General features: G+C 38.4%; 1 protein-coding gene across 3 annotated transcripts in view; it reads right to left on the bottom strand.

Moving 5' to 3' along the window:
- The window catches only part of LOC120524977 (zinc finger protein with KRAB and SCAN domains 3-like), a 40,475-nt gene that overhangs the window by 8,255 nt on the left and 10,835 nt on the right, over nucleotides 1–21,385 (bottom strand). Inside the window, exon 3 of one of the 3 annotated variants that reach the window (XM_039746889.1) lies at nucleotides 14,355–16,802. The exons of 1 other annotated variant lie outside the window; for it this stretch is intronic. In XM_039746889.1, the coding sequence (XP_039602823.1) occupies nucleotides 16,102–16,802 (701 nt within the window). In that variant the 3' untranslated portion in view covers nucleotides 14,355–16,101. One more of the 3 variants, XM_039746891.1, reaches the window with a different exon arrangement.

The following is a 21,385-nucleotide window of genomic DNA, read 5'->3' as shown; positions in this document are numbered from 1 at the left end:
AATGATATAAGATATGCTTCCCACGCCGTGCTTGATTGTTTGCTTCTCTCTATCTCTCTCATTCTCTCTGCCTGACGGAGGGGGTGTGAGCAGAGGGGCTGTTTGCACAGAGGCTGTTTGCCTAGAAGATACGGACGCTCCTCTACAAAATGCCGCTTTATCTCGGTGCTTTTGTGTACTTAAAAGCACATACTGATTTTTTGATTGTTTGCTTTTCTTAGCGAGCGCTCTCTGTGACATTCTCTGCTCCTGAAGGTGCTCCTTTGAAGAGAAGATATGTTTGCATTCTTTTAATTGTGAGAAAAAACTGCCATCTCAGTCTTGTCATGGAGCACAGTTTAAAATTTTGACTAATGGGTGTTAGTTCATGTCTAGAGGGCTCTAATAATGTTAACAGTGTGGGAGAGTTTATAAGGGCTTAAAATATATAAAAATAACCATACAAACATATGGTTTCTACTTTGCGGATTTTCACCTATCGCGGGGGGGTCTGGAACGCAACCCCCGTGATCGAGAAGGGATTACCGTAGTCACGTTTATGTTTCACATAAGCTATTAAATTCAACAGAATTAAAAGTGTTTTGCTCCTGATTTTCTTTTGTATTCAATGTCTGGTGCATCACGTTGCAGTATCCAACAGTAGTCAGCAAGCACTGACGGATTCCAGTTGCCCTGTTATCATTTCTCCATGGTAGCAATATCCTGGTGAAACTTTTCACCATGTTCATCACTGACAGCACCAAGATTTGCGGGGAAGAAGTCCAAGTGTGAGTGGAGGAAATTAATCTTGATTGAAATGTTGCACTTCATTGTCTTGTATGCTTTGAGAAGTTTGTCTACCAGCTGAATGTAGTTTGGGACTGTGTAATTGCCCAGAAAATTGTCACCAACGTCTTTGAAGGCTTTCCAGGCAATTTTTTCCGGCTGAACTAAGAGATCTTCAAAACACTTGTCACTCATAACATGTCTGATCTGGGGACCAACAAAAATGTCCTCTTTGATCTTGGCGTCAGTTATTATTGGGAACATCTGTCTTAAATAATGAAAACCTTCGCCTTCCTTGTTTAGTGCTTTCACGAAATTCTTCATGATTCCCAGTTTTATGTGAAGATGAGGCAAATCTATCTTTGTTGGGTCGACAAGCGATTCATGTGCCACATTTTTCTGTCCTGGAACAGTTTACGGAGTGGCCAGTTCTGTCGAGAATAGTGTGACTCTTTGGCATGGCTGTCCCATTCACAGATGAAACAACAGAACTTTGTATAGCCGAGCTGCAGTCCTAGTAACAGAGAAACGACTTTAAGTTCTCCACAGATATTCCAGTTGTACCTGCTATACTGGACGTGCTTCAGTACCAGTTACATATTCTCATACGTTTCTTTCATGTGTGCTGCATAGCCAACAGGTACTGAAAGATAAATGTTACCATTGTGTAGCAGAACAGCTGTCAGGCTTAACATTTATGAATCAATGAAGAGACACCACTTTTCTGGGTTGTGATCACAACCCAAGGCTGAGAACAATCCTTCAATGTCACAACAGAAACAGAGACTGTTGACTTGTGCAAAAAAATTGGTTCTATCATGATGTCGGCCTCAAAACACAGAAATTTTTGTACCTGGTGACACCAAACACCATTCCTGCAGTCTCGAACCCAGCAACTCGGCTTTTGCTTTTGACAAACCCAAATTGTTCAATTCGGACTGTGTTATCAGATGTGGATCACCTGATGAGCATGGTTCAAAATCCGGGTCAATGTCACTACCCTGCATTGCAGTTTCTTCATTTGATTCGTCTATTGTCCAATCCTCTGGTGGTTTCGGAATTGGAAGACTGTCCTCATGTGGCACAGGTCTCATTGCTTAAGGCAGGTTAGGATATTCAATTGACTTCTTGTTTTTGGCAGAGAAACCAGACACATTAGTCAAACACAAGTAACAGTCCATCACATGGTCTTTCTGTTCTCGCCATATCATCAAAACAGCAAATGGCATCATCTTTCGAGTGCCTCTGAGCCAGGCTCTCAGACTGACAGCACATGCCGCACACCAAATGTGAGGCACCCATTCCTTGTCTTGATCACCAACTTTGCAGCCGAAATACAGATGATAAGCTTACTTCACAAGAGCAGTCAACCAACAACTCTGAGGCATTCTGTGTATATTCGCCACAGATCTAGCAGAATGTATCACGGCTGTTATGACATTGACGAAACATATCACCTGACACCAAAACATCTATAACATCAAGCTTACTTACTGTTATATTGCTACAGATACTATACCTTACTATACTGATACTATACATAAACACTGACTATCTATATAAACCAAATGAGCAGGGGCGGTGTGTGCAAGCCACCTTTATAGCATGCTAAGACAGCGTCAAGCTCGTTCAGACCTGCTCAGACTGCACAAACTGTTGTTAACAAGTCACTTACGAGAGAAAAAATGTTTGGATACAAATAGAAGAAAAAATCATGACAAAAATGAAGATTTCTCTGAAACGGTACGTGATGTAAATTTTGATGTGATATTCGTGATCAGCACTCAGCACTCTATAAGAAACACCAAACAGTGTTCAAGAAGCAAAAACTTTGTTGTGCAGTGTTATTAATTTAGTGACCTAAAAAACTGAACATCCACTACCCTGAAATTACATGTCTAAAAATAGTCAGTACCTGACATACAACAAGATAATACAAAAATAAATTTGTATTGTTTTTTTTTTTTTTAATTCACATTCAGTTAACTTCATAAATACACCAAATACAGATACTAGCATCATCTTTATAATCATGATATAAAACTTTAAAAAATTACTTCTCCACTGAAAAGCATACAAATAAATATTTTTCTACCCATAATGCATACATTCCTCAGCTCTACACCTCTATTGAAACTGTAAATCTTTGACTTCGCTTTAACTGGTGGGGGGTTGACATCTCCCAGTTTTTCTAGGTGTTACCCAAAGAAAAGTTCCAAGAAAATCAAGTTTTCCCACACATAGTATATAAGATAGAATTACAAGAATGACTTCAAAAGTTCTGAAACATGTTAGTCCAGTGAAAATTGCCAGTAAAATAGTGTAGACAAATCCCTTCCATTTACTTATTTACTGCTTTAACAAAAAGTTTTCTTGAGACTTGTTAACCATGAGCTTTGACATTCCATTAATACACAAGTCATCAGTGATGCCAAGATACAGTTGAGGCCAAAATTATTAGCCCCCCTGGAATCATGGAACATTTTCCTAAACTTCTTCCAAAAGTTTGCAACATTGATGAAACTTGATATAATCAAACATCCACCAGTGCTATTTACTAGCTTTTGATACATTTTGTAATATAAAATATATTTTAAGTCTTGCTTTATATCAAATATAGTAAAAAATGGGGTGGTCAAAAATATTAGCCCCATGTTAATGTCTGCTTTCAAAACACACCTACACTAATTAACCAATCAGCTTTAAAACCACACCTGTTCAATCAATTGGCTTCCTAACAACACTCAATCAGCATAAAAAGACTCCCAAGGAACAGGGCTCTTGAACACATGAGAGGGACTACTGTTACTGACCATGCCAAAGACAAAGGAAATCAGTCTGAAGCTCAGAAAGAAGATAGTAGAGGCTCATGATAAGGGGCAAGGCTACACTGCCATTTCCAAGCGATTCACAGTGTCTAGAACTGCTGTACGTTGCATCATTGCCAAGTACAAGAAGACAAATTCTGTTAGAAACAAACCTGGCTGTGGCCGTAAGCGCAAGATTTCAAGAACTCTGGAGAGAAAAATAGTCAGAGATGTCAGCAAGGAACCCCGGACATCTGCCAAGATAATTGTTGCTGACCTGGCCTTCTGGAGTTGATGTTTCAAGGAACACAGTTGTGAGGGCTCTTTACCGTGGTGGGCTTCACGGCCATCGTCCCAGAAGAGCCCCTTTACTCAAAGAGCGGCACATCACAGCCCGACTGAGGTTTGCCTGTGAACATTTGAAATGTAAAGATGATTTTTGGAAGTCTGTGCTTTGGTCTGATGAGACTAAACTGGAACTGTTTGGGTACATGGATGTTGCTTATGTTTGGCGAAGAAAGGGACAGGCCTTCAACCCTAGGAACACAGTTGCCACAGTTAAACATGGTGGTGGGAGCATCATGCTCTAGGGCTGTTTTGTAGCCTCAGGCACAGGGAGCCTTGTTCAGGTGCATGGCATCATGAAAAAAGAAAATTATGTTGACATTCTGAGGGAGAATATGCAGAAATCTGATCGTAGTCTAGGCTTAGGTCGTCGCTGGGTTTTCCAACAAGACAATGACCCAAAGCATACATCAAAATTAGTTCAACAGTTTTTCAAGGATACCAAAACCAAGATCTTGGAGTGGCCCGCACAGAGCCCAGACCTCAATCCCATTGAGAATCTGTGGCGAGTGCTCAAAGTGAATGTCCATGCTCGGAAACCATGCAATTTGGATCAGCTAGAACAATTTGCAATGGAGGCATGGACCAAAATCCCTCAGGAGACCTGTGCTAATCTAGTAAAGACCTACTCTAATAGATTGTTGTCAGTTGTGGCTCAAAAAGGGTACAGTATTGACTATTAATGGGCATGGGGCTAATAATTTTGGATGTCTCATTTTTGCCCTTTCTTGTTTCCACTCAGTGGGTCAATAAAATATCCAAACTACAATTAGTGGACCTTGTTATTTTGGACACAGATACGCTTTAAAAAACAAACATTTGTTGTTAATGGTCATTTTCATATTGGAATCAGGAGTGTTGCCTAATTTCATAAGGGGGCCTAATAATTTTGGCCACAACTGTCAGTCTGACAAACTTCATGTCTCAGTGGCCTGGATTAACCCATGATTCACTTATTTTCTGGCAAAGTAGCTTTGGCAGACATAATCGCGCCATATGTGGCGGCTGGTTTGTTAGTAAGGTAACTGGCTGAACCCTCAGTTTTTCGTATGTTCTGTACTATTCATTGTATTTGCAATCATGTCATCACATGTGCCAGATAATAGAATGCTAACTGTCCCTGTCCAGATACTGGCACCTTATGCCTTTCTCTGACCCCCAGAACACAGAGGAGAGGCACTATATGCCATGTATGATCTTGTGCACTAAGTTGCAGAGCGCAGCCATATACTCTTGAATGCAGGTGGCAGTGTCTAGAGTGTCGGGTGGAAGGCTGCTCAACCAGCCAATGATGTTCTGGTGCCTCGTTATTGCATATGTATAAGGTTGATTAGCATGCTCCACATATGGTGTGGCGGACGCCTGGTGGGACCGGGAGAGGAGCAATACCTTCCCCGGGCCACGAGAAAGAAGCCGCCCTGGTCGGCGAGGGGATCACGGGAGCTGAGCTTGGAAGCTCATCCCTTCAGGGGCCCATGATCACTGCCAGGGGGCACTGGGACAATTATGGAGCCCTGGAAGGTAGCTTTTCTGCCACACCAGGAAGTGCTGTAACAGAAGATCAGGAAGCACCTGGAGCACATCCGGGTGACGTACAAGAGAGGCCGCCTCACTCCATTCGGGGAGCCGGAGTCGGGTGGAAGAGGATGGAGCTTGCGAGTGAGGAGTTCGAGGCAGCAGAGAGAAGAAGAAGGAAGTCTAAAGGACTGTTATTAGTGATTGATGCACTGTTGTTGTGTTGTGTAGGCGCAGAGAGGAATAAAAAGTGTGTATTTTGGGACATTCTGTGTCTGCCTGTTTGTGTCTGGGTCCGAATAGTCCACAATGGATATTTTAGGGTGGCATTCAAGGTGCATTTACGTACGTACATTTACAAGGTGATTATGATTTGTAAACAGTACATTGCAGGAACTCCAAGTTTTATAAGTCTTATTATTTTTTTTGTTTTTTGGTGTGCACATATTTTCACGCTCAAATCCTCATAAAGTTTTAAAAATGAGGTCCCTGAAAATTGCAGTTTAGAGACGCTTCCTATCAAATCTAATGGAGCTTAAAAGATCAACAAGGAAGAATGAGATAAACTGCCTAAATTTTGGCGTACAAAGCTTGAAAAGGCCTGCCAAAGATAACTTGAAGCTGTAATTGCTGCCAAGGGTGAATCTGCAAAGTAATGAATTGAACACTTATATGAATGAGAGATTTCAACTTCTGATTTTAATACATTTTCAAACTTTTTTGAAAACATTTTTCTCTTTGTCCTTATGGGCTACTGAGTGTTGACTGGTTGGAAAAAAAATCACTAATTTATCAATAAAAAATTAAATCTACAAAATAATAAAATATACAAAAAGTGAAGTAGTCTGAATACTTTCTGAATCCACTGTACATGTAGACATACAGTATACAGTAGATATACAGTGAATTGAGGTTAAAGGATGAAGAAATGCTCACTGCGAGAGCATCGAACATCTCAATGTGAAGATGGATGACTATGCCTTTCTGGATTTCAGACATATTCCATAACTTCAGTAAGTAAAGTCTCCTTTTTTATTTATGTCTTGCCACTTTGCTGATAAGCCTAAATCATCTGAACTGTGGCAGACATAGTCACACATACAAATAGACTGACAAAGTATTGTCTGCAATGTTGTATGTGAAGAGTATAATGTGCTTCCTCTTAGAGAGTTCTGGATATGATGGAACATGGAAGTAAAATCTTCATTTTCAGCAGACATATTTCCAAGGAAGAATGCAAGCTGCAGAGGGGCACATTGGTTAGTGGTGCACGTGGCTCCATTACAAGGTGAACAAGTTTTATGCAAGTTGCAAAATACGGGAAGTCCCAAGGGGTCAGGAACAGCCTAATTAATCCTTTAGATTTCTGAGAAAGTATGTTGGTTTTATTCTCAGTGATGGTGAAGACTAGGATAGTGGATAGCAGGAAGTGACAGAGGTTGGTGATACCAACAGTGTTCATAGGAGAAGACTTCTTTACCTTCAAAGTGACCTGCCCTCACCTTCCAGGATCCTAACTAACTAGAGTTGTGACAATGCTGTGTGGCAGTGAATTAGCACACAGTTGCTTTAACCCACATTAGGAAGTGGCCAATTTAGCACATACACCACTTAAGTATGTGACTGTGATGAAAAGTATTTTTTTCTGCATTATACTAATCATAACTAAAGGGTGCATGGTTTTATCTGCAGACTTCATATTCATGTATGGTGTGTTCATCTACATGCTGGATTTAAGGGTGCCTAGATGAAAGAAAAGAATGCTAGTTAAAAGAAAAATCACAAAGCATATATAATGTACACCCAATTATAACTGTTTTGTGAACTATCCACTTTCAAATGACAAGTCAAAAAATGCACGCATGTCTTAACATTCTGGTGCATTCAGGGACTTAACTGTTTTAAAATTAGAAATGTATTTATTCATCAAAAATAGAGATAGTTTTGCATATTTTGTAACAAATCATATTCAAAAATAAGTTGTAATCATATGCATTAGCGGGTTACATAAAATACATAGTTATCACATAGTTAAAAACCGAGCCTAGACTGGATTGTTGTGGCTGAAACTGCAGTCACAGACACAACTCGACTGATGTAAAAACTGCATCAATTGATGAACTATTTTTAGTTCTTTCTTGGTTGTTATGGAGGATCTGTGACTAATGAAATTAATATTTCCTAATATTAATATTTTTTTGGAAGAAGCACTTCATGAACAGTTAAAATCTATGCTGAACTGCACAATGCAAATCTGCTGGCAATTCAATAAACCTGTGTTGGGGATTCACTGTGCCATTAAGAGCACTTATGGGACGTGTATAAGAGGAAAATAAGTCAAATTTTACAAGTAAATTACTAAGCTATTGAAACTGCACCAAATTTTTCTGTTTTAAAAACAATTTTGAATAATTTACCAATGCACCTTGAGTTTCAAAATTTTTACAGTGCACTCTATTGTAGACAGCTTAATGAAAAACTGAACTTTGTAAGCAAATTTCCTTGAAGTATAACAACAACATTTATTTATATAGCGCATTTTCATACAAAAAAATGTAGCTCAAAGTGCTTTACAAAATGAAGAATAGAAATACATGCACCAGATTTAAAAAAAAAAAACGTTTAATGCAGATAGGATGAACGAGGACAATATAGTACATACTTTCATGTTTTAGGCTAATGCACATAATGTTTAATTTTAAGCTTTACTTTTTGTAAATTGTTGCCATACAGAATTTGGTATATCTGGTTATAAAGGATACTTACTGGATTGAAATGTTAAGAAATTATTCAGAGGTAAGTAAAACACTATTTTATGGTTGGGACCAAAGTGTCAAGATCCTAAACTAAATTAAAGTCATTATTTTATTGAGCTCTGTAATACTCCTGTCGCCATTAGCTAACATGAAGTGGTTAGAAATAACGAACCATACTACTCCACTGGGCCCTTAAGCAATGCCTTTAACTTAAATATCGCTGTACAATGGTTGACTCTGTGCCCTGATCCACAAAGGTTATGCGAAAAGAAAATTTCCCCTTGAGGATCAATAAACTACTGTATATCCAAAAAAAAACCTAACCTGCATGCCCTTTGGAGAGCAAAACAGTTAATAAATAGTAGAATGACACTTAAAATTGGTTGTATAGATGCAAGGCAAAAACAACACTAACCACCATTCCAACTTCACTGAAATAAATACTGAAATAACAGAAGAATAAGGAATATTCATATCTGAAGCAAAGTGCAATCCTGAAAATACATTTTCCATATAATTCTAATTTTATAACTTTTAAATATTTGTCAACACAAAATGTTAATACATATGAGCCTAATATGCACACTTTTAAGATATTCTAGGAAATCTGAAGTACCTGAAAATAAACACACAGACGGGGAAGATGTAAATTCCACACAGTTAATGTCTGGATCAGGATTCAGACTCATAACTTTGAAATGGTGAAACAACCATGCTAACCATTACTTAAATTACAAAGCAAAATAAGATAATGTCCTTAACTATTTATTTCCAGTGATCACAACACTATTAAAAAACATTTTTATCTGTTTCTTCAAATCTATTCTTTGCTTTAATGCTTTTTTCTTCTTAATTTACATTGTTTTTTTCTGTTTAAAACAGCTGAGCTTCACCTATTGTACATAACTCTAAGTGTTCTTTCGCACTTCGGTGTTGAAAATTTCCAGCATTTGTTTGGCATTTTGCAAGCCTTTAAACAACATTTTTGAGATGTCTTGTTGCCATTTCACAGTTGATTTTCATTTCTTTTTTCCAAGCATTTTCAAAACACCGTTTTGCAAGGAAAATACATTTGACATAATTTTCTTTTATCAGTTTATGGGTTAAGAGTTGTGTCTTCAATGACGTTTGTGCTTTTAATTATGGTAATCACAGTACTAGACAGGAGGTGCTGCTGGCATTGAGATCGCCGATATTGCAGCTATTGGAGTCTAGATGACAATTCTGGACTGTATGATAAACTCTGGCAGCAGCCAGAAAAATTCTACATTTACACACGAGTGTCAATAAGCATGTGATGTGTGATAATGATATTTATGAAAGCTTATTCCCACCACTCAGGGGGGATCATTGTGTTATTTTGCATAAAAATTGCTGTCTGCTGTTGGTGTAACATTATTCATACATGTGAACGGATCATCTACTGACATTTAGTGAGAAAGAGTAAGCACATGCATAGCATGTTATGAAGACAATAATTGAAAAGACGCTATATTTCATTATATATATTCATTTATGTGGGTGAGGGGCACATTACATCAGCCCAGTTTAGGGTAACAAGGAGCCAGTGATTATCCCAGCAGCACTGGGTGTAAAGCAAGATAGAAATGTACTGGACTCTCCACCAGTCCTTTGCAGGGCTCAATCGCAAAGCCAATCAGAAAAGTATGTGCCGCAAGTCATCCAGTAACAGAGACCTATTGGCCTAGTTTTAATTCTGTTTATATATATACACAGTATATACTAGCAAAATACCCGCGCTTCGCAGCGGAGAAGTAGTGTGTTAAAGAAGTAAAGAAAAAGAAAAGGAAACATTCTGAAAATAACGTAACATGATTGTCAATGTAATTGTTTTGTGTATTTGGCGGCAGCGTCACAAAGTTGTTTTCGTCTAGCTGCATCAGAAAATGTACCACAACGTCTGACACGTCTCCTTTTACTGTTTTCTCACAGCTTGGATTGCTGCTGTCATAATGGGTTTGAGTCTACATATTATATATATATATATATATATATATATATATATACATATATATATATATATATATATATATATATATATATATATATATATACACACATATATACATATCTATATATACATATATCTATATATATATACACATATATACATATATATCTATATATCTATACTGCTCAAAAAAAATTAAAGGAACACTTTTTAATCAGAGTATAGCATCAAGTCAATGAAACTTCTGGGATATTGATTTGGTCAGTTAAGTAGCACAGGGGGTTGTTAATCAGTTTCAGCTGCTTTGCTGTTAATGAAATTAACAACAGGTGCACTAGAGGGGCTACAATGAGATGACCCCAAAACAGGAATGGTTTAACAGGTGGAAGCCACTGACATTTTTCCCTCCTCATCTTTTCTGACTGTTTTTTTACTAGTTTTGCATTTCGCTATGGTCAGTGTAACTACTGGTAGCATGAGGCGAAACCTGGACCCTACAGAGGTTGCACAGGAAATCCAACTTCTCCAGGATGGCACATCAATGTGTGTCATTGCCAGAAGGTTTGCAGTGTCTCCCAGCACTGTCTCAAGGGCATGGAGGAGATTCCAGGAGACAGGCAGTTAGAGCTAGACAGGACCATAGAAGGTCCTTAACCCATCAGCAGGACTGGTATCTGCTCCTTTGGACAAGGACAAACAGGATGAGCATTTCCAGAGCTCTACAAAATGACCTCCAGCAGGCCACTGGTGTGAATGTCTCTGACCAAACAATCAGAAACAGACTTCTTGAGGGTGGTCTGAGGGCCCAACGTCCTCTAGTGGGCCCTTTGCTCACAACCCAGCGCAGTGAAGCTCGATCGGCATTTACCATAGAATACCAGAATTGTCAGGTCCACCAATGGCACCCTGTGTTTTTCACAGATGAGAGCAGGTTCTCCCTGAGCACATGTGACAGATGTTGAAGGGTCTGCAGAAGCCATGGAGAAGGTTATGCTGTCTGTAACATCATTCGGCATGACCAGTTTGGTGGTGGGTCAGTGATGGTCTGGGGAGGCATATCCATGGAGGGACGCACAGACTTCTACAAGCTAGACAAAGACACCTTGACTGCCATTAGGTATCAGGATGAAATCCTTGGACCCATTGTCAGACCCTACGCTGGTGCAGTAGGTCCTGGTTTCCTCCTAATGCACGACAATGCCCGGCCTCATGTGGCAAGAGTATGCAGGCAGTACCTGGAGGATGAAGGAATTGAAACAATTGAATGGCCTTCACGATCCCCTGACTTAAACCCAATAGAACATCTGTGGGACATTATGGTTCGGTCCATTAGGCGCCGCCAGGTTGCTCCTCAGACTGTACAACAGCTCAGGGATGCCCTCATACAGATCTGGGAGGAAATGCCACAAGACACCATCCGTCGTCTCATTAGGAGCATGCCCCGACGTTGTCAAGCATGCATACAAGCTCGTGGGGCCATACAAGATACTGAAAAGCATTTTGAGTAGCAGAAATTAAGTTTTTGAAAAAATGGACTAGCCTGCCACATCTTCATTTCACTCTGATTTTAGGGTGTCTACACAATTGAGCCCTCTGTAGGCAGAAAACTTTTATTTCCATTGGCATCCTTTTGTTCCTAAGACATTGCCCTGTCGTTATTTGTATAGATATCCAACTTCATATTGAGATCTGATGTATCTAATGTGTTTCTTTAAAGTGTTCCTTTAATTTTTGTGAGCAGTGTATACATATATATCTACATATATATCTATATATATATCTACATATATATATATATATATCTCTATATCTACATATACAGTATATATATATATATATATATATATATATATATATATATATATATATATATATACCTGTAAACGCCACTTTTTGCAGACACGTTCACGTGATCAAAAGTCTCCGCACTCTTTGGAGGTCATTCATATATTATATATATAACTGATCACGTATTGGCCTCGCTCACTGAGTGCAAGGGAAAAAAATAAAATGTAGCCTAGAAGTTATTAAACAGTAAAACATTAACGTTTTAAGAAGTAAATATACATTGAGCACCACTGGAGTGGTTTCGGGTAAGCTACATTTTAAAGACTGTGTAACACAACAGATAAGTAGTACTAACAGCAGCTAAAATGTATATGGATCATCTCTTGGTAGTTGATCCCTTTTGAAAGGCGCTACATGACGGCTGTGGTATAGAAGTTACATTTTCTATGTGAACGTCCAAATTTCTGCCTGTGGTAATGTGCCTTACCAGCATTACCAGCAATTTAAAGAAAATTAGTTTTGTGTCCTCTGCAGTGTTAAGAGAGAAAGGCTTTGGTTTGGGATAAAAGGAAAAAAGGTGTAAAGAAAGGAAACTTGCCTTTTTCTTTTATATAGTGTAGAGAGAGGCCTTCGCTGATGATATGAGCGTCGTGGTGGATCTCGTGTAGACTGGAGAGACGGCCCTGCCATTTACTTCTCTGGGATGGCACTGTCGGTCCTCCACTCCTGTGCGTGTCTTCATAATCCGACCTGACGACCTCATAATCGTATACGTGTAAAAGAAAGTGCGAAGCGCCTTAATATTAGTTTGCCGCGGTCTAGAAATGGGATCCCGTGTTTACAGTTGTCTGGGCTATAGCTCATGGGAAGGAGGAAAAAAATTTGAAGTGTTTACTTTCACTTAAGGCAGAAGCGCAGTCAGCGTCTCAAAGGCCGGCACAGCTACGCATGCATGCGCCGGCTGCCCGACTTTTGTAGTATTTTTGCAGTGCAGGAAACACCATTTTCTGCAGACACGTTCACGTGATCAAAGGTCTCCGCGCTCTTTAGAGGTCTTGCTTTCTCTATGTACTGCGTTCATAGTCAGTTCACGTGAGCCGCTCGGAGTGCATGAATCGAAGCTTCTGAGCTGTGGCTGTGCTATCTTGTGTGATCTCGCGATGTCCACGGCTTTATTTAATGTTAGCTAAGACCCGGCACTTAAAGGTTTCTTGCTACAGCAATTTTAACTCTGTTACAAAGTGATCCAACGTCTCGTTTATACCTCGTGTCTTCTCATTAAACTTGTATCTCGCGAATAAAGTATTCAGCGTTTTTCTTCAGCGCTCTTTGGGAGCTCTTCCTTCTTTTCTACGTACTGCGGTCACAGTCAGTTCACGTGATTACGTGGGAGGCGTGATGATGTCACACGCAGCTCCGTCCCCCACGGCCATCGAGCTAACGTCCAATTACAGTATATGGAGAAAAGTAGGTTCCAGTTATGACCGTTACGCGTAGATTTTCGAAATGAAACCTGCCCAACTTTTGTAAGTAAGCTGTAAGGAATTAGCCTGCCAAATTTCCGCCTTCTACCTACACGGGAAGTTGGAGAATTAGTGATGAGTGAGTCAGTCAGTGAGTGAGTCAGTGAGGGCTTTGCCTTTTATTTGTATAGATGGCATTTTGAAACAGTGATCTGATGGCACAGCTGTCAGTTTTCATACACAGAAGTTCAGTTTGAGGATGAAAAAAAGGGGATGAATGTTATTTCCCAGCACATCAAGCTCCAAATATGTTAGTAATACTTCTCAATTAAGAACATTTATTTCTAGTATTCAGTGTTAAAAAAGGGAGTCGTACGCACTTAAGCACACTCATTAATATCGATTAATCCAGATATGCACTCTGCCAATGTGTTAAAACATCTGTAATAAACTTGCTAAACTTTAACCTGAATAAAAATAAACGTATACTGTACTTATAATGGTTATTCAGTGCTTGTCACTGTTACTGCACAACTGAAGCGTCAATGTACAAAACACCAGCAGCATTTTTTTTTTCTAGTTGTGATGAGATGCTTCACTCCTGGTCCAACCAGAAAGAGGTACTGACCACCTGTAAAAACCCTGGAAAAATGTATTTATTTATCTTTTTTAAACTAGTATTTTTACAAGAATTACCACTGATTTCAATTCAGCAAATTTCCTGAACTGCTAAAGTGCTTATGTGTGAACAGTGTTATTGAAAATGACTGCAAATAATTTTCACAAGCAGGGTGGCACTGCAGTTAGGAGACCAGGGTTCACATCCTGGGTCATCCCTGTGTGGAGTTTGCATGTTCTCCCCATGACTGGTTGGGCTTCCTCCCGGTGCTCCAGTTTCCTCCCACAGTCCAAAGACATGCAGGTTAATTAGACAGATTAGTTAGGTAGGCAGAGTGGTGGCTCTGAGGCTAGGGATCTGCACATCGGAAGGTTACCGGTTCGAATCCCGCAAATGCCAAAAGGGACTCTGCTCTGTTTAACCCTTGAGCGACGCCCTTAACATGCAACTGCTGAGCGTTTTGAGTAGTGAGTAAAGCGCTATATAAATGCAAAGAATTATTAAAAGAATTATTGATACTAAATTGGCCCTCGTTTGTGGTTGGGGTCTCTGTGTGTTCGCCCGGTGATGGACTGGTGCATTTTCCAGGGTTTGTTCCTGCCTTGTGCCCTATGCTGGTTGGGATAGGTTCCAGCACCCCCAACACAACCCTGTTCCAAGACAAAGTAGGTTGGAAAATGACTGACTTTACAAGCTGTTTCGGAAGGTACGAGTCTCGAACTAAAATGCTACAATAACACTTTATGAGTGAATGGGCCTTAAATGGTGACCAATTTGATGTCATTTAACCACTTACCAATATCTATGAATTCACACAATGCAATATGTTCAAATCTCTTTACAGCATTAAAAAATATGTTCTAGCAACCCATTTTGCACGGTGTACCGAAGATGCGGCTCCTTTTCCATTGTCATAGTGTTACTTCTGAAAACATAGCTAAAATCTATGGGAACGCAAACATCCACAAATTTCAAAATTAGCACCTCATATTTTAGGGAAAATGTACCTATTTGAGAATGCTAGTTTTTGGGTGGGCAGCACAGTGGTACTGTAGTGAGCATTGCTGTCTTTTAGATCTGAGAAGTAGCTCAGCCATGTTTAAGTGGAGTTTGTACAGTATATTCTCTTAGTGTCTGCATATGTCTTCTACCGATACTCCTAGCTGCTGCCAGGTCCCAAGTATGACCATGATTGCTAAACTATAAACTGTAAATTAACTTGCTATGAATAACCACTAATGTATTACATGCAAAGAAGTGGCGGTCCAATCCACTGTTGGCTCCAGCCTTGTACGCAGCACTGCCGAAATAGGCTCAGGTTTGAGGTTTGAATCTTGTACTGGAATAAAAGACAGTAGCAAAATGTAAATGGCATTAGAGACAGAACATTATTATTTTTTTTTTTTTGCACAGCTCTTTTCTGTTACTCAAACAGTTGTGTTATAAAGTAATGGGAAATGATCAAAAGAGAAATGTGTTTATGAACGTAACCAAACTCAAAAAAGCATTTTAAGACCTACTTCTGAAGACCATGTCATATACTAATTAATTCAACTCAATAAATTAAGAACGCCCTCTGAAATTATAATAGACTTGTTTCAAATAATTTGTAAGTCTGCACATAATTATATACGTTTACACGTTTATTTAGGAAACATCTAGTGAATGGAGCTCCACCTGTAATAAACCAGTGCCTCCAGGTTACAACAAGGTTTAGCACTCAAAGAGGCATTCACCAAGTTATCTAGTAAACATACTGTAAATAACTTCTTTGTTCAAGCCATCTAAGTACATAGCCTTTACACTGAATATGCAATAAAGCCGGTTAAATTATATGAAATAAATGATCACAGCCAAAGTGTCAGACCACATTAAAATTATTAAAATTAATTTAAAACTCCTATTCACATCAGTGTACATGTGAAAAAACATAATAACACACCTACATTGAAAACACAAAACAAATATCAAAACCAAATCAACACAAGTTCTTTTTACAAACTACAGGCTTTCAGTTTCTTAACTACTGCCCTGTATTTGTGGTAGCGCTTAAAGCTGCAGTGGTTTTATTTTAGTAAGAGTTTGCCACAGTCTGAAACATAACATTTTCCCCACTGTGAGTCCTCTGATGTACAGCCAAAGCTCCAGGGCTCCTAAATCCTGTTCCACACTCCATGCAGAAATAAGGCATTTCTCCTGTATGGATCCGCAGGTGTCTTTTATACGTTCCAGAATCACGGAACATTTTCCCACAGGTGGTGCAGCTGTAAGGAGTTTCTCCTGTGTGAATTCGCTGGTGTCGTTTGCAAGTCCCTGAGTGACGGAAGTATTTCCCACAATCAGAGCACCGAAATGGTTTTTCGCCAGTATGAATACGCTGGTGTTGTTTAAAAGTTCCAGAGTGGGAAAAAGTTTTTCCACATTCTAGACAACAGTAAAGTTTTTCATCTGAATGCATTCGTTGGTTGGGTTTCCCTGTGGAAAGAAGATGAAAATCTCTTCCAATATCTGCATTTAGCTGTAAGTCATTCAGACTTGCAGGTACTTCCGAACTGTTAACGTATGGTACATGTGCATTTGATGAGGTCATAAAGGAAAGCGGCACTTTCATGGCGGATTGGAATGGGCTGTTGATATCTGCTGACCGAGTTTTCAATTTCCTCACAAAATGCTCCTGACCATTCTTCAGACACACCTTCCTACGTCGTTCAATTCTGGAAGAGGCATTGTAAAAAGATGTGGTATTCTGGATGTCCTTCTCTTCACAGGTCACTTCAGGCGAAAGTAAAAGAAAAATAAAAAAGGAAAAAAAAAAGACAGACAGAGACAGAAAGAAAGAGAATGTTACTGGAAAGTAAATTACTTAAACAATTCTGCTGTTTTAGGGCTGCTATCTTCAGATCAGAAACAATCCAAAGTTGTATTGCAAATCGTGCAGCAATAAACAAACTTCGTGTGCAGTGATCCTCAAGGCAGAATTTTGCTTAACAGTTTAACTCTTTGCCAGCTGCACAGTAAATTTCCCCATGGGATTAATAAAAGTTCTGTTTATTAAATGTGCATCACCATAGCATTATCCAATGGATTAAAAGTTTATTTTGTTCTTTGAAGGATCCCAGCTGATAATCAAAAGCTCAATCAAAAACCCATAAAAACAGAAGACTGGGGATTAATACTATGTGGTGAGTTTTAAGAATAAAGAAGGTAGTAAGGTATTACAGCTGAAGCACATTTGTCAAAAGTCTCCTGCGCATTCAGCAGAATGTAACTGGTTAAGTTTCACTTCAAAGTATTCATACTGCATATTTAAAATTCTACTTATTTGTTCTCAACAAACCCTAAAACTTAAATAATTTCAGACCAGTGGCTCTGACATGACTGGTTATGAAATCATTACAAAAACTTATAAAGAGGATGCTGACAGGGAAGCTCAAGGTTTGTTGGATCAATTTCAACTTGCCTACTAGTATAATAGAGGAACAAAGGATGCCATTGTCACTTTGCTTCATCTATTGCATAAACACTTGGAGGGCATCAAGACTCGTATGAAGCCCCTACCTGTAGACTTTTCATCAGCTTTTAATACTAACCAACCCCCACTGTCATGCAGAGACACGTGTAAAAGATTTTAATTTGGACTTCATTTTGGTAGAGTAGCGGAATTACTTTTTAGCAGACAAGCCTCAAAGAGTGAAAGTCAATGGCTGCTTATCTGACATGCTGTCTTCATCCAGGGCTGTGCTCCTTTACCTATTCCGTACATTTTCTACAATAATTGTTGTTGTAGCAAACTTGAAAATAGGCTTCTCTTAAAAAAAAAAACTGCTAATAAATTAGTGATTTTAAACCTACTTAATAAAAATTAAACTAGTCCTGGTCCAGTTGTAAATAACTTTGTAAATTGGTGTGAGGAATCTTTTCTACAATTTAATATTACAAAAACCGAGAAAATAATACTCAATTTTAGAAGAAACACCATTCACCCACAAGAAACAATCATCAAAGCCCAAGCAGGGGAGATCGTTAAAAGTTACAAATACCTGGGGAACAATCAAACTCAAAACTGACTTTTAATGAAACACATATGCCGTCTGTAAAAAAAGCAGTCTTCTTAATGCAAGTCCCATCATTATGCCACTCTTTTAGAAATCTTGTATTGAGTATGTCTTTTAAGTATGCTCTGCTGGCCTGATTTCAAGTGTCAATGCTAGTAAAAAAAAAAAAAATAGAACAAATCAATTGAAAAATGGAGCAGTAAAATAACAAGGTGTCAACAGTCTAATCTCACAAAGCTGTGTAATAAGCAAATATTACAGCAAGCAAAATGTATTCTTTCAGACAGCACTCATCCACTACATTTTCAAATTCAGTCATTGGCATCAATTTACAGGTTCCTCCCTGTTTAAATATTCCTTTATCACAACTGCCTTCAATCTTCAAAATAAGTTCATCATTATTATGGGGTGTACTGATAACACAGGAGAGAAGGCAGGAGGTGAATTTTGTTGTAAGAAAATTAATCTGCATCTTAACATCAGCAAAACCAAAGAACCTCTATGTCTAATCACTATACAAGGAGTGAATGTTGATGTGGTCCACTACTACAAGTACTTGGAGGTACACATTAATGACAGGTTGGAATGGTCTTGGAACACAGAGGAACTTTATAAGAAAGGGCAGAGCAGACTCTTCTACCTTAGGATACTGGGTTCATTTAATGTGGGAAGTGACATCCTTCACATATTCTACAACTCTATGACGGTCAGTGCAATTTTCTATGCTGTGTTGTGTTGTGCTGGACTGGTACCACCACTGAATCAACATGCTATAATTAAAAGGGGAAAGCTCTGTTCTAGGATGCACTCTGGACCGCTTGGAAGTACAGTAGTAGCAAAGGAGAGAATAAAAACAAAACTGAAATTACGAACAATTCTGTACATCCTCTCTGTGACAGGCTAACACTAAGGATTTTCGGCCAACAAATTATTCAGCAAAAAGTGTCTCAAGAAATGCTTCTGGGGTGCCTTTATACCAAGAGCAATATGCCTGTATAACGCCTCACTGTGACCGAGACAGCCAGGTCAGAATTTTTCTTTCTTTTTAATTTTTGTGCTTTTTAGTCATTCAGGTGTTTGTGGGTGTGTATATTTATTTGTATTATTATTTGTTTAAAGAGCTTCTTTAAAAAGCCAAATTTCCCCCCTTGGAACTAATACAGTTCTATCTTTCTAAACATCCGTAGGCGTAAATCACTGGACGAACAAGTAGCATTTGCATCAATCATTAGCAAAGTATAAATGTTAGTCTTTTTTATGTGTAATATGCAGAATCTGATGTTATACCATAAGTATAATATTTACCGTTATATTTTAAATATTTGTAAAAAGTTTATGTTTGATGACTATGTTTTTGAGATGTGCTTTTAATGTTTTGTCGTTGTCTCCCTGTAAAACCAATTGACTAACCAAATTCCCTCTTGGGACAGCAAAATTGGTCATATTGAATTGACATGTTGATTGACAAGCAGAAATTCAGGCTTTACTTTCAACACTTACTCAAAACAAACTGTTAACAATATGTTGCCATTCCCTGTATATAATATACCACAATTATTTAACATTGATGGGGAAAAAAACTTGGCTCCAGTAGAAACAAAACAGTACATTTTTACCTCTTTAGAACAGCCACTCGATTTACAAAATAAACCAGGACACTACAAACATATGCTTTTTTGAAAGATTTGCTCATTCTGTAAAAGCATTAGAAACTGAAAATCAGATATTAATGAGTGATCATCATAACAGATGAAGAACCAAACATCAACAACAGCCCATAAGACTGAATTACTTCAGAAAGGAGACTGACATGTAAGTAAGTAAAATGATAATTACAGTAACTTTAAGATGAGGTGTAAAAATAGTACCCATTATCTTTAGAGATTTTAGTTATGGAGTTGTGACAACATGAAAAGTAACTTTACTAATAATGTAATAAATGTCCTTGCCTGTTATGTCAGCATTATTTTAGTAATGCTGTATTTCTGCACATTTTATTGAATTATCACAATGTCAGAACCTGTAACCTTTGATGGAGAATAACCTTTTTCATTTAGAAATAGGCAGCGTATGGCAACATTATTAGATTTAAATTTAAAAAAACATTCCAGACAACCAGCCCATGATGAATAAACTCCAAATAATATGTCAAACACAATTAGCAAGTACTGACAACCTCCGCATTATTACTTCAAACCACACACATCATCATAAAATGCAGTAAAAACTTTAGCAGCAGAAAAACAAACAGATGAATTAGACTGTTCAGTAACCAAGATTATTCATTTTAGTTCAGCTTATTTAAAAGAAAAATATATATGTGATTAATTAGGGATATATTTTGTCATTTTACTTTGGGTTTATTGTCATTTTGCAGGTACCACAAATGCAACAGCACAGTTGGTCAGACAGTTTCCTTTTTTGTGTTAGCATTGACTTTAGGCTATAGAGTTCAAAAACATATATGGTAACTTGTGATGTGAGAACCCGGTTCAATTTATTTCACCTCAAGTTTGGCTAAACTGAGGAAATGTTCAGGAATTTCGGTACATTCAGTGAAATTTATTGAGGTCAACAGGGAAGGAAAAACTGAATGTTTAATTATAATAGTGTAATGGTCCTTTAAGTGTCCCTGAGGATTAGGGAAGTGTCTGACAACTATACTGGACCAATTACTGTGGACAAAAAAATGACTTGGGCCGTAAGGTAGCACTGTCTGCCTCTGTACCACCTTGTCTCTCATAAATAAAACTGTACTCTGAGCCCACTAGGAGTTCTTTACCTCTCCCTGTGTCTCCAAGGCTCCTATCACTACGACTAACACCTACAGGGCCTGTGACTCATGGGATCAGCGTTATGTGCTTTGAGCGACTGTCTCTGTCACTCTGTGCTACATGACAATGAAAATTATATGCCAAATTTAGGCAATAAAGACACAACATACAATGACTCTAAACAGAACAACAAAGTATTTTCATAATATTTTCATTATGGTCAGTCAATGTACCACCAAAAATAAACAGTGCAAGCTTGTTTTTGTAATGCATGCCAATAGGGTAATAACATCACGTATGCATGTATATGACATAAATTATTCACCTGTGCATGAAGCAAATTGGGCAGCACTGTAAAGTGTGGGGCACAGTACACCTACACTATACATGCATGAAAAATTCTGCACACATGTAATGCAAATTGGACATGTAGCACAGATCAAGTAGTGACATCCCCAACCAACATTTAATGCTACAACTCTGTGATGTCATATTGGCCTCACAAACTATCATGGAATGCTGGGAA

The sequence above is a fragment of the Polypterus senegalus genome, chromosome 3, assembly GCF_016835505.1.
Source record: "Polypterus senegalus isolate Bchr_013 chromosome 3, ASM1683550v1, whole genome shotgun sequence".
Lineage (NCBI taxonomy): Eukaryota > Metazoa > Chordata > Cladistia > Polypteriformes > Polypteridae > Polypterus > Polypterus senegalus.
Note: the sequence above shows the minus strand (reverse complement) of the source record. Positions and strands in the feature narration are given on the sequence as shown.